Source organism: Plectropomus leopardus, chromosome 13, assembly GCF_026936395.1.
Source record: "Plectropomus leopardus strain MGB_pleo_1.0 chromosome 13, ASM2693639v1, whole genome shotgun sequence".
NCBI classification, from domain to species: domain Eukaryota; kingdom Metazoa; phylum Chordata; class Actinopteri; order Perciformes; family Serranidae; genus Plectropomus; species Plectropomus leopardus.
In genome coordinates this window covers 22,173,024-22,188,139 of record NC_142188.1, presented here as the reverse complement: position 1 = coordinate 22,188,139, position 15,116 = coordinate 22,173,024, and the positions used below count along the sequence as shown (strand labels likewise).

General features: G+C 39.0%; 1 protein-coding gene across 8 annotated transcripts in view; it reads right to left on the bottom strand.

Moving 5' to 3' along the window:
* Positions 1-15,116, bottom strand: part of pde10a (phosphodiesterase 10A) — a 71,615-nt gene that overhangs the window by 24,358 nt on the left and 32,141 nt on the right. For all 8 annotated transcript variants that reach the window (XR_006106580.2, XM_088086738.1, XM_088086739.1 and 5 more), the window contains one exon: positions 8,000-8,131. Coding sequence is in view for 7 of the 8 variants with exons in the window: in XM_088086738.1 (XP_087942864.1) it covers positions 8,000-8,131 (132 nt within the window). In the remaining variant the exon portion in view is untranslated. The remainder of the gene's footprint in view (positions 1-7,999; positions 8,132-15,116) is intronic.

Below are 15,116 nucleotides of genomic sequence, written 5' to 3'. Positions count from 1 at the left end.
TAAATGTTAAGAAAAACAACATTTATATTTTGTGTTAACAGCATGACAGGGGATGCATGGTTATTGTATTAAATCATAAACATAACATGATGCATACTTAAAGGGTTTGCATGTTGTTTTTATATTTCTCGTTTAACAGAAAGTCCTGTTGTGGTACATTTATTGCTCTGACATAGTTTGCACATATTGATTTCACAGTGTATAATCAAAACTTCAGCGTCAGTGTTAGACATTTGTGCAGCAGACCAGAAGGAAAAAAAAAGAAGAAAAGCAGCACTGCTTAGTCGCTTGTGAAGCTGCAAACAATAAATCATCAGATATTCATCAGACTCTGCAACAAGAAGTCAAGCAGACACAGTTTATATGTCCAGGACAATGCAGGACAAAAAGCGCAGATTTAAAATGTCAAAAGGATGTTGATGAAAACTTTTTGAACAAATTCATACTCTGTCAGCTCATAGCAAAGTGCTTGATCAGCTTGCAGTTTGACACACTGCAAATTGTGTGGTAAATCAAAGCAAAAATTCTAAATGTCAACAAAGCACATACGGTAGGACTAGCATACATTAAAATTCAATTTAGGCAGGTGTCTTCAATGTGTCTCAGGCCAACAACCCCTTCGCTGAAAGAGAAAAGGCACAGGGAGCCACTATTACATATATTGTATAAGACAGAGTTACACTTGAGACAATTCTATGTATATTTTTGGATCCTCCCTTGTTTGTGCTTGCCTCTAGCTGTAAAATCAGCTGCACTTGTAGCACGGTTGAGTGCATTAACCTAACCCTCTGCACTGTATATCAGAGTCTCTTGCTCAAAAAGTTACAAAATGATCCATTGTTGCTCACAGGAATGTCAGTACACCTATACAGCCAATTGGCTAATATGTAACAGTACGCAAATCTTAGTGTACAATTCACCTCGTCGTTATGGATAAGTGCTGCACAGTGATTTAGTGTTCAATAACTCACATTATTGCACAAATTTTTATGGATAACACTTAGTTTATTAGTGATGTGTACTGTAAGTTTTTTTAAAATCTTCACTTATATGTTAGATTCATGTCAATATGTCTGAAATTATGTGTAATTTCAAACATATTTAAATTTTGAAAAATAAAAAATAAAACTTGAATTACTAAACAAAAATTTGGCAGCCCCCCTGCAGTAACTCTGAGGACTTCTTAACGGTTGCGGACCCAGGAACATGAGCCCTCATTTCATTAAAAGAAAAGATGATGCTGTGGCTGAATGCTGCTCACAGTTAATTTATGCATTTATTACACTGTTTCCTGAGAGTATTAACTGCTACACTGCAGCGGTGTGTAGTAAGAAAGAAATCAAGATCTGCTGCCACTTCTACTTAAACAAATAATTGATAAAATATATAAAAATATATAGAAGTGATTTCAAAAATTGATTTAAAAAATACTGCACAGAAAAAAGTGAGGAAAAAAATTAATATTTTTGAGGCACCAAAGTACAAAAAATAAATAATGAAATACAAATGATAAAAATGATTTATCTTTTCATTTCTGCCATAATGATGCAGCCTTATGAAACAGTCTCTCTGTTAAGCTCTGTAAACCGCAGTCACAGAAGAGAGGTGCCTGACTTTATTCTGTATCTTTATTCAAGTTCAAACACACAGACACACAAAGCCTGCAGTTCACATGAGCACAAAGGTCTCTGGTCAACTGTTTGGTGAGACACGGTGAGAAATGATTTGGAGAAGCACCCAGAACATATCAGCAGCCACAGGCTGAGGCCTTTCACCGGGAAAAAATCCCTCAGTCAGCTGGGTCTAATGTGCACGATGCTTGACGGCGCTTTATTGATCTGCCGCCACATATACACAGCTTCCCACAGCACGGTCAGCTGGCAGTGAGTCAGCGGTCAACACGTGTCGACCTAGTAGTCGTCCTGCATCAACCTCCTCCATGGCAGACGTGCAGCAGTCTTCTTCTTCTATGCCATCCTCCCTGTTTACCTACACACTAGCCCTCCACTTGCTTTTTTACTCTTTGTTTATATGTATGCAGCTTTCTCTTTGAACCGAGATCTCATTGAGACTTCCTATTTTTGAAAAAAATGAGTTGTTGTAAATTTAAGGACAATTATCAACAACTCTGAGAAAGATATTTTTTTAGGCATCCTGATATGGAGTCCCACAAAGGGTCATGGCAAGATAACTTTTTTTTCTGCATTCCCTCGCAATAAATATTGTCTTCTCTCAAGATACAGATTTGTGTTACCTCACAATACTATTACTCCCTTGTAATAGTTTTGCTTCAGTGGATAAGGTGAACACATCAGCGGTTAAAAGAGAACTTTCCATTACATTTATAAAATCTAATGTTATACTCTGGGTCTATACATGTTGTAGGTAACAGGAGGAGTCCAACTCCTTTTTGCTTCAATCATAGCACAAAATTTGTGTTGTCACTCTATACGTTAGTTTTGTGATTTTGCCCCTTAAAAACTTGTGCACTTGAGTGAGTCATCTAGTAGGAACCTACAGAAGGCCACTAATATGCAATGTCAATGAATGAGCTTTGATATTAACCACTGGGATCTAAGAATCCAATGTTCATTAATTACATAACAACCCCTTTTGAACAGGACTACCTTATGCCTAGTTTAAAGTAAAAGTCCATGAGCTGATTCATACTGGGGTTTTGACATGACAGCAGCGGAGCAGAAGTAGACATATGGCTAAGAAAGAATGCAAAAACAAATGCATTGTTAGATAATGCAAATATATTGCGAGAATCAAGAGAACACAAAACATATTGTGAGGTAATGTAAAATGTGTTGCAAGGGAATGCAAAAAAAACCAAAAAAAAAAAACAAACTTGTCATGGCCGCTAGGAGGTCTGAACAAATGTGAGTGTGGGCTTCTTTTCTCCATTTTAAATAATTAAAAAAGGAAATCAATTAAATATCTTAAGGAGTTGGGTTGGTTTTCCCAATTTTCTGACATTTTATTTGCTGAATTATTTACCCCCCAAAAAAAAATATATAGAACATATATATATATATATTAACACATTTCAGAAATGTCTGATGAGAAAATGATTTAAAAAAACCCTGCAAAAACTATACATCAAACTTAGCATTGTGCTAAAAATGACAGCAACAATTACAGATTTCGACCCACTGTAGATCCTCTCCAGCCTTTACTCAAAACTTTGTATGAGCCAGTATTTCAGAGCTGAAAAGCCTGTGTGTATGTGTGTGTTTGTGTGCATTGCAGAAGGCATACATGAGTAACGAGGGGCCTTTGGATGGGAGCAGCAGAGGGTTTGGGATTTATTAATTACCCCATGACAGTATGTGGTGTGAAGTAAACATTGCCAGTGGGATGTTGGTCAAGAGAGGTGCGATGGTCAAATGAAATCAAGTGGGAATTCTGGGAAATCCTGTTCTGCTCAGTGTGTTCAGAAAAAGGCTGCTATAAGCGCGAGGCTCTGACACACTCTGTTACACACATACATCTGCCATGGATTCTTTATCTTGATACATAAATACAACTTTATCAGGCAAGTAATAAACAATAAGAAAAAAAACAAGAAAACTGTAACACAGTTATTATGACAAGGCACTAATATTGCCACACAGTAGATTCAGTGTAATAATAAGTGTCTAATAAATATTAAGGCTTTTTATGGAACTATACAAAACCTTTGCACAAACACACTCACACACTTGCGTGTGAGCGCACAGACAAACGGATTTTTGTAATCCAATGTAGCCCATCACATGATAAGTGAGAACGGGACAGGCTGCAGGGACTGCTTCCAGGAAGCACTGGTTGTCTCAGTGACGATCACATGATGACAGGTCCTGCTGCCACTGCTGCTGCACTCATAACAAGGGTAAGATCTATCTGATTTCTAAAAAGTGCCGCAGCAAAAATGGACCCAAAAATGCATCTTTAGAGTCAATGAGCTACTTTCATTAGCGTCCCATAGACAGGCAAAGTCTAGCTTCTTTAAAACAAGCGGAGACGTATCAAAAAAAAAAAATTCTTCAAGTCAGATTTCAGCCATTATCTGAAGACAGAGAACATTTGGGGCTGTGTGATGAACCAGAAATTAGACAGTGCTTGTCATTTCAGTCTTAAGAGTAACAGTGATCTAACAGTGATCTAAGTGAGGAAGTGGACTTGTAGAGTGATATATCTGATGTGATGTAAAGATCAACCCAGAGAGACGTGACATAATGAGCGAGCTGACGAGCTGATCACTGATACTTTCACTTGGTTTCACAAGTGTGGTCGCATCTCGTACAGCTCAAACTACATGGAGCAACTGACTGAATATTGCTCAATACCCACATCTTATTTAGTCGTCTAACCACAGTGTAAGTCTGGGCTTGTCAAGACAAAGTCATTTAGATATTTCCCATAATGGTCACAACTGCAAGGTAAAAAAAAATACTGTGGGTCACTTTATTTTCAATACATATATAATCTAACACTCAACACCAAGTCAACATGGCATTTATAAAGGAAATGCGTCCAATACGTTTGATAGACCTTAAGGATAGAGGCACTGAGTTTTGACGAGAAACTACTTATAAAAGAAAATACATAACATTGTCTTTTTAGAAGAAAACTCCACGGGGTATCTTTAAAGGAGTACTCTAACAAGTGTGGCACTCCTTTAACAATTGTCAGACTCCCAGTTAACACAATTTATCGGAAAATAAGATCAATGCAACTCAACTTCTGACCAGTAGCTAGTAGCAGCTAATGTGGCTTCAAGCAGAGAAGACGAGTGGGCTACAGACGTCTGATAAGCTCACTTCTTTCCAACTTCATACCCCAGGATTTTTTCAAATTTGTAATCTTCAGACCAACTCAACAGACATTATTTGAGGCAACTGATCATCTTCATTTGGAGCCACAAAATTATTTTCTCACATAGAGTAATAAGGGCTGTACCCAATTCAGGATTATGCCAGTTGATCGGATATAACTGTTAAAATGAATATTAGACGATTTGTTTTGTTTTTCATACAAAGTTTCATACCCTGAAATGGCTCTGCAGGACGTTTAGTGTGATAGTGGCATTCATGTAATGCAGTAAACAAGCTGTTGGCACTAACGATGGATCGCAAATGCATAACAACATTTTTTGCCAACACTAGATATCAAACAAAAGCCAGAGACTGTATTGTATTAACTTTCTGAGCTGTAAATTCACCACTTCTTCACATTATGGTGCAATCTTTGTCTCCCTGCCTGCAGCTGCACCATTTCTGAAGCTGCAAAGAGTGGCCTAAAAGTCAAGAGCACTCACCTCGCAGCAAAATCTGGGGACTGAAACTTCCCCATAACCACACTGCACAGAAAAAAACACAATTACTCAACTTGAAGCAATCTCAGTTGACTAAGGGCCACTAACTGATGATTTGAATCTCTGATTTCAGGCAGCAGACCTGGTAGTAATATGCATAAAATCACTTGAAACAAACTGACGCTAAACCTGCTTATGGCTGTATACCCTTCATCATAACCAGCAGAGTGTAAAAAGCTGTTTTTACCAAAACAGCATTTGCTTTAGCATTCTTAACAATGTGGATCACAACATTAATTCATGAATAAAAGTTGCCAAAAGTTAATAGCTAATTTAGACGATAGAGAGAAAGTAAAAATGAATATAACAATTTAGTCTAAGAAACAGGAGCAAACTGGTGGTCTTTCTCTCTCTTTCTCTCTCTCTCTCAGTCTGTCCACTCACTTGCAGTTGACAATGAAAACAAGTAATTTTAACAAAAAAAAGCTTGCAAATCTAATGTAACATATTTCAAGTTGCTTTACATGCCCATTAATATGGGCTCCATCAGCCATTCACTGACAGGGATTTTTTGAGAGTAAAAATCCAGATGCTAGTAGCAGCACAATATATTACATAAGACCTACATTAATCAGACAGTAATAGTGCTTAATAGGAACTAGAGGTATGCAGTTACTTTTTTAAAACATTTACAAGGAAATATACTATGATACAACTGTTCATTTCAACATGGCAAAAGCTGCAGTAAGCCCCTGGTATTTCTCTTCTGTTGCATTGAGAAATACTGTTATAACTAAAGCTACTGTGTCCTCATCCAACAAACTGGCATGTGTAGCCACTTTACCAAGTGCTTTACACCTATTAGAGAATCAATAATATCGTGTGCATTACTGTTGACCACTTTCCAAAGCATTTCATTGCTCTCAAGACAGTTTTTGTTTTTTGTCAACCTTCCAGGCAGTCAGCGGTTATCATGTATTTCCGGAAAACACTAAAAACAACTTTGTAATTTGATCCTTAAAACATATAATGCATCATATTGAATGTCATGTATGTGTTTGTTTTTAGGTAGGTTTTGTTGGGTTTTTTTTACAAAAAAATGTTGCGGCTGTGTGGTAATGCAGTGCAGGCTTTTCAAATCAATAAATTCTTGTGTGTCGATCCAAACCGAACAAGCTCCAAGTCGCTGCAAGTTGATTTCCCTACTGTAGGGGAAATGCTAAAACATGAAAAAATACCAAGCTGTCATGGAAAGCATGTATATTTAATTTGTAGTAAACAATGGTATGTATGGTTTTTTAAAGTGTTGACTCTTTAGTAAACTTGAGATACCAATGAAGAGCTGAAAAAACTTGACCTTTGCACTAAGGTCATTTAGTCATAAATTACACAGTCTTGCATTGCCAGACCTACCTCAAAGCTCTAGCTGAAGCCATCATAGTTCTGCACTCAGGGGAGAAAAAAATACTGTGGGATATTTGTATTTCTTCAAACCAATTAGAGTTGCTTGCGTGGTGCTAAGCCCAGGATATAGCGGTGATAGACTTGCAAAATAATGTCCATTATGTCCATACCATCATATACCGTATACCAATACCCCAGTGAAATTCCAGGAAGGTATAAAGATATGAAAAAAGAGATACTGCCCAAGCCTTGTGTGGAGATAGATCAGGCTATGAGAGACTAGTTTCACGTAGCTATGGGGATTTTAAAAATGGGCGACCAACGACAGGCTTATACCCTGTGAGACTATGAGTCACATGATACCTAAAAACTCAAGAAAACACAAACACAAATCAAAAGTATTTAGCATTTCCGTTCTGCGATGTGAATCTGTGTTCTTCGTTGGATACACACTATATATACTGTATACAGGAAACAGTTTCAAATGCAGGCTCAGACTTGAGAATTCAACATCTCTGCATTGCAGCAATGAACTCTATTGTCTGTAGACTTCATGTAGAAAGCAGCTCTAAACTGTGACAAATCCATCCTCCACCGGTTTACCCCTTCACTTCAACACACCCACACCCTGAGCCAGCGCAACCCCCCCACCACCATCACCACTATCCACCATCCCTACCCCTCCCCTGGGCCCCCTTCAGCCGGCTGCATGTCTCTGGAGGTCGCCTCTGACGTCAGCAGCTCGACTGGGCAGAGTGCCAGCCCTGTGGGCCCTTGATGGATGCGGTTGGTCTGAGAAACAGTCCGCTGTGTGTGGAGCGCACGGCACAGACTCAACTCGGCCCGCTCAAACACATCTAATGACCCGTAAACACCCGACAGGCCCGTTCCCTCTCGCTCTCTTCTGTCTATCACACACACTCTGACGATTAAAGGAGACACATTTGAAGATGAGTGATTTGTACTGCAAATGGCCGGGATAATAAATACAACCCGCAGAGGCACACTCCTCGGTCTTAAAGAGAAAAAGTTTTCAATAAAAGCAAACGACTGACGTGGCTGCAGCCTGTATTTCGTGGTTGACTAGTCGGGAACTCATATGGGCTTATGTGAGCTAAAAAGTACAAACATTAAACCAAAGCAAAGTATCACAGAAATTACAACTCAATATCCTGGAATCTGCTGATCCGATCATTATGTCACAGTGAGCCAGAGGACTGCAGTATGTGTGTGTGTGTTTCCATGTTTGTCCCTGTGTGTGTATGTGTGCGTGGGCGGAGGGAGTGGGTATACCTGCAGGCCTGCTGCTGGTCTTCCTCTTCAGCCATCTGTCCAACGTCTCTGCGCTCACACTCTCCAACACAAAGTCGTCCAGCATCTGCGGGTGCAGCGAGAGGTAGGCCTTCACTTTCTCATCTGTCAAGCCTGAAGAGCACAGAAGCAAAACGTCTTTTAGCTGACGCACTACATAGCAATATTTATGACCAAGCAAAGTGTAAAACTAGAGAGAAAAGCTGGGAGATGCTGCAGAAAATGATGCTAGAAACACATGGAGGACAGAATCATAACAGAGCAAAGGATGGAAATATCATCATATGACACTCTGTCAAAGGCCCACAGTGTTCCCGACAGTCACCCAAACAAATGCAGAGACTAGAAACAGCCGGGGGTCATCCCTCTCTCTTTAATGTGGGGTGAGAGCGGCAGCAACAGAACCTATGTTCCAGCTAAAGCTGTCAGATAGCCGCACTAGCTTGCTTATGTTTACTATAAAGCTGTGTCTCCAGGGATAGGAGCCCCCAACAGAGGCAGCAGGATAAAGGAGGACTCGATTGTGCTTAATAGGCAATTAGGTTCTTGAGAGCTCGCTAAGTGCTGCTGTTTACTGTCTTTGTTGTCAGGGAAAAAAGCCATTTGCCAGACCATCGTTGAGGGAAAGTTGTTTTTAATACACCCGCTGGCGTCTGAGAGGCCATCATGATGCACTAGGAAACCATCATGTTCAGGTCACTCAAACAAATGGAGTATGCGTCAAAAACAAAGACTTGTAGCCGTCTAAATTCAGCCCATGAGACATCATCGTGTCATGAGACTTTGAACTCCACGCTGGCACAAACTCAACGTAATAATAATAAGATAAACAAATCCCATGGCACTGTTAAATTTACATTTTATGGTATGGCACACACAATCGAATCTGTTGTCAGACGATAGTAGAAAGCAGACCGTTGTACCCATACAGCCCTGAACGTTATTTTTTTATTTCACTTTCTCACGGCATGTTTGGTTATCAGCAGCATTTGTGTAGACTTCCCTCAAGTATGATTCACAGGAGGACATGCAGCTGGGAGGCAGGTGTTCTGCCATCAACATATACACACGAGGCATGAAAACATGACTAAGTGGTTTGTCTATAATCCTGTATGATATCAGTGTTTTAAAAGCTACAGACTTGTGGACAACAGAGTTGTTCGTGGAGGGTGGCGCAGACCTGACTGTTGTGCCAGTAACAAAATAAAACCAGATGCAGCAGTTAGAAGCATCCACTTAAGCCGCAGGTAACTGTATGATGATAAAGTGTCGAGGAACAGCTCTTCATTTCAATTAAATTTTAGAGTCATAGTGCTCCTGACTGGTAAACAGTCCGAGCACGACCTTTGATCTATTCCCCGAAAAACAAATAATTTGATCTGTAGTTTCGACGAATCATCTGCTCAGTGTGTGGGTGTGTGTGGGGCAAGCAGGCATGCGGTTGCAGGCAAATAAGGCAAACAGAGGTGGGGGTGAATTTTTTGGAGGGTGGGGGCGTGGAGGACGCTGTGGTCTGACACTGTCCAGACACGAGACACAGATCTTCAGAAGCGGAACGCCTCACGAGACTCCTGGCCAGCTCTGACGCACATCGGCAGAATATGGCTTAATAAATCAGACAAAGTTAAGGGGGGGTGGAAGGAGCTGCAGGGGACAGAAAGACACACAGAGAGGAGTAAAATAGGAGTGCTGCAAAAAACCCTTACGACGTTGTCCTATTTGAAATACAAAGAAGGCACTGTGATTAGTGACACTACAAAAAATGAAAAAACAAGGAGGCTGTATCAATTTATGAATACAGGTTTTGTGTTGAATGATTTTTTTTTGCTATCATATGTGTGCACATGAACAAAAATAGTCAAATGTTCTATTTCCATAGGGCAAAAACAAAGCAATTAAAGACACTGGCTATATAATGGCTGATAAAATTATGTTGGTAAATGTGACAAAAATGGAGTTTGCGAAGCTTTTCGGCCAAGAAAGAGCAAACAGTGACTCTCCAGAACAACCACTGTTTCCGACCCTTAACTCAACCCCTAACATTTGTTCTGTTGGACTTCAGACATTTTAAAAGTCCAAGAATGTGAAATGAAAGTATCAGCAAATGTTTGTTTTTACTGACACCATAAGAGAAAGGAGCACAATGTATCTGTCAGCTATTCAGTATTAGGCCAATAGTTGCTTAAAGGCTGACCGTAGTCAATATTTTTGTTATTGTAAACGCCCAAAATCAACACACAACACTTTCCAACTTCTCCCATACGTATATGGCTGTCACCTCTTAAATCATTTGTTTAGAGTAAAGACATAAATCTAAAAACAGGTCATAAATAAATGCGTTAATTTAAAAAAGGCCAAATGGTTTCCTAAAAAAGTTGAGCATTGGAGCTTTTAATCAAACATTATTCAGACAGGCATTGAGGACTATTTTCAGTTGTAGATAAATACACATGTGGTGCTTGAGTGATTATTTTAGTGAACAAGATGGAGCTTTTACTGTCGCCACACATATCCCATTAAATTAAGTGATGATGACTTATTAAATTAATCCCTTAAAGGAAGAGATTTGACAATGTAATACATTATATCATGAGACACCAACGGAAGGCTGTGCACATGACAGGAAAGCCTTCAAGGGTCGACTTCTTCTTGAGCAGAGCAAAGATGTTTGAAAGTGTTTAATCACTGAAACAATTTATCCAAAATATTGAGTTAATTTAAAACAGTGTTAAATTCAAATAAATTGGTAAAGCTACTAAAGCAGTGTCAGCATCTGCTCTAAGCATCAGTCCAGGGAAACACCACCAGTGGTAACTGGAGACATTAAAGAGGACCTGTGGTGTTCTTTCCTTATTATTATTATTATTATTATTATTATAAAACACTTCATTTCCAACATTTTGTTCTACTTTCCCAACAAGCTAACTTCAGCCTGTGATGGATTTCTTTACATGGTCATCTGCTGCAGGCACACTACTGAAAGTGTTTTCATCACGTATCCTACATAGCTACATGTAGCTACATGCTAACATGAAGACAACATGCAATCTTGGCTGCCGATGTTGTTTATTTCTCCCAGATTTCTGATCATATTGCAGTTGGAACATTTCTGGTTGAGAAAATTTGGACATAGAAGCTTTACCTAAAGAATTTCCACAGTCAAAGCGCCACTATACTCCATTGCAGTCATTCCCTGGCTGCAATGATAGTGCAGAAGCGCTGAAATTTGAATACTCGGAAACGGGGACCAGTCTGAGCAAACTGTGCTTTTTGGGAGGGGGGCTTAAAGAGACAGGTCCCAAAATGGAGCATCTCAGACAGAGGGTGAATACAGGTGTTCCAGCACAGACAGCATGAGAAAAATGAAGTGCTTTTTGAACATTAAAGCATATTAAAGCAACTTTATGACAAATGCATGTGTTTACTACAGTGGTGTTGCACTCAGAGACCTTCGGTAGGCGCCAAAGCGCACAGAAACAAATTTCTACATAATGTTGCTTTATCATGTTCTGGTAGCAACTCAAAATACAAGAATAAACCTGAAAATTAGTAAAGCAGGTCTCCTTTAAGTATCTGTCTCTATCAGCTTAGAAAAATAAATCATTGGTCATTGGAAAAAGTCAAAAATGTAAATATCGTCAATCTCTATTAAAGCGCTGTGGAAAAAGAAGCCAGAGGATTGACTGGTTTGACCCAACAGCCACTATATTGCAGCATGGTGGTGATTGATGGCACTTTTTTTCTGAGCATTCCTGCTACTTTCTGACGACCCAACAGACTTTCCCTCTGATTCCCCCTGAAGTCTCTTGAGCCACAGCTCAACCTAATGTGACCGCAGTGACACTCAGAGCTGTGGGATATGCGTCAGTGTCCCAGGCCTGCGACTATGATGGCGAATCAAAGGTGCTGCCAGATCAGTCCCACATGCTGTGGTCCAGAATGGTTAACCCCACTGGGAACCACATGTGCTCGCTCAGTCTGGAGAGAGAGACTGCTGCGATGGAAGCAAACGCTTGGTCACTGGTTTGACCAGAGTTTATTTCTTTTACCTCAGTAAAATTTTCCTTCCCACTTCCCAACATTGCTGAAGAAAATGGCATCATCAAGATAAGATAGCTGTCAGTTTTGTCTCCCCATGTTTACATTAAATCGTCCACATGCTGTATTGTCTGTAGGCTGTGCAAAGAGTGCGGCGGGGGATAATTGCCATTTACTTAACATATTTAAACACTGCTGGAGGAAATATTCTCATCCTGTACTTGCGTAAAAGTCTTGCATTTAAATCCCACTGATGCAAAAGGGCATAAGTGTTATTAGCAAAATGTACTTAAAGTATCAAGTAAAACAGAAAAATATCCTTTGTGACTGATGCGGCATTGCTTGATTGCTAATTCTGATGCTTAAGTAGTATTTAGTTGTTGTTGATAATTTATCTAATTTATAAACAGGTGTTTACTCCAGCGGTTCCCTAGGGTGTCTACAGGCAACATAAGCAAGTAAAAATCTAAGACCTTTTAAATATCACTTTATTTTAGACAAGTTTGGTCTTACCTTACATTTACTTTTCACAAGTAAATGGTTAAGACTTTTTAAAACTTTTTAAAATGCTACCCAGCATGAAATCTGAGATTAGTATTACAATAACCATAACAAAAAACAAACAAAACAAAAACGTGAACTGACTTCAGTTATTTAGGATTAGGGATAATTTTACGACAGAAATTTAATATTTATTAACATGAAGCATGACTTTTTGGACATGACATGACATTAATGCGAGAGGAATTCTGTTTTTGGGGGTTTTTTTGTTAAAAAGTTAAGATTTTACAATGCAGCATCAGAAAAAAAGGACTCAAAAAGTCCTTCCAATTTATTTGTATTAAAATTACTTAAACCAATCTTTTAAAAGTCTTAAAAATGCTAAGGCCTTATTTTTAGATTTTTATGGTTCAATTTCATTTAAGACTTTTTAGGTATTTGCAGGAACCCTGTTTCCAACCTGGGGATCAGGCCCCCTCTAAATGTCACAAGATGAATCTGTGAGGTTGCATGATGATTAATCGAGTAGGCAGGTAGAAGGCTTTACAGTTTCTCTTTTTAAATGATGAATATACAGACTACTGCCGTTTGCTGTTATAGTGAGTTGTTCTCTCTCACGTAGAATGTGTGTATTAGTTGGCTGTTGTCTTTGTGATGTGTTCAGGTGCAAATTTAGGTCCGAGAAACGCAACAGTCCTCCTTCATCGCCACTATTTCTTTTATGTCAGTTTGGTGTGTCTGGACCTTAAAGCTCCATAAGCCAAAAAGTTAATAAGTTAATGAAACTGTCAGATAAATGTAGTAGAGTAAAAAGTAAGATATTTCTTGAATAATGTACTTGAGTCAATTGGCATCCCACCTCTTTGCTTATGTGCCAAAATGAAGGCGTTCATTCACACAAACATTTAGGCGGGAAGCAGTTTGTTGTGCAGCATGTTTGTGAGCCGCTGAAGCCCAGTTGGCAGGGATTTTAGTGCCTGACTCAGACTTGGGCTTCCTGTGTAAAACTGAAGCCTGAGTTCATGTTCAGTGAGGTATTGTTGCATAACACTTATCTTGACTACAGCGCACCACACCCTGGGACTGGGAAGGGAAGGCCAAACCAGTTGCAGACTGTCTGGGTCTCTGCGCTCTCACATCCAAGTTTCAATATGAAACACGCTCCTGTTTGACGGGGAATTCTCTTACAGACAGCCTGGATATCTACAATGTGTCGGCATCAGTTTGTGGTATTAATATGGCATCAAGCGATGAAGCATGGTCTGATTTTAAGCAGAAAAGTAAATGGCCCATAGAGATGCTGTAATTCACACCACCATACAATAAAATGTGCTTTCAATAAATATTCTTTCATGCTTTGCATTAGTACAGGAACTTTTAAGCAATGAGACAAGCATCTGCATTGCAACCTGATGCTGATTCAGTTGGGTAGAGATATCATATATGTGTCACAATATGATTCATTGCATGGCAGCATTTACTAGTAACACACAAACAGGAAAGCCCCAGAGTATTTGTAATGCTACATCTTCATAGGAAGCCCCTTCAGAGAATAGGAAAAAAAACCATGTGTAGCAGGACCTCTTTTCTCTATTCGTATCCACAAGTCCGTCTGTATTTTACAATTTACATTTTGTTTGATCTAAGCCTCTACAACCTCTCTATGTCTCTGTTTTGATGCAATGTCCACTACCTCATCACTTCAGTCTTTATCTGAGAGTTGACGCACAGAGATAATGATTGCTGTGAATGTCCTCAACTGCTGATCAACTCCTTCTTTTATTTCTCTTTAAGTTGATTCTATTTTTAAAATTTAAACTCCTTAATATAAGTGTCTTTGATAAGAGAAAACTCATCCAGAGGTACGCTCTGTAAATATTGTAAGATGTTCATTATACTTTAGAGAAATGCTGATTTTTATTATTGATTAACGTGTCAAATTATTTTTTGACTAGTCTGTAAAATGCCAGATAAAAATATGAAAATTTTCAACTTGCAGAGGTTAACACACAGGTGTACACTATGAACTGTAAAAAAGATGGATAACCACTCTCTTCTTACTCCCACTGTAGAAAATGATGCCATTTTTTTTGTTTAGGCTGCTGCTATCTGACCTTGGTGACGTCAGAATCTGCACAGTGGTGATCTTCACGGTGTATACAGTTTTTGTTTGTTTAACTGTTTGCTTCTCTGTTTGTTTGGTATTGTTTTGTAGCTGTTTTGATTTTTTTGTTCTGTTATTTGTAAAACATTTTTTTTAAAAATCTTTCTGAAGATGATAGCATTAATTGAACCAGGTACAATAAAGACTACAAAAAAAGAAAAAGAAAAGAAGCAATTTCCGCATTATCAAGTTTCCGCCCATACACCTGTCCAATCAACTGTAAGCAGAGCCATTGATCCTGAGCACACCGATTGGCACACACAGCTGCCAATCATGACTTCACACCCCCTTTTCATAGCATCAAATAACTAATTAAAACCAAACTTATCTGAAAAACTAACAATTACACACACATCAGTGTGATAAGAGCTACCAAAAAATGACAGAAAACCACCA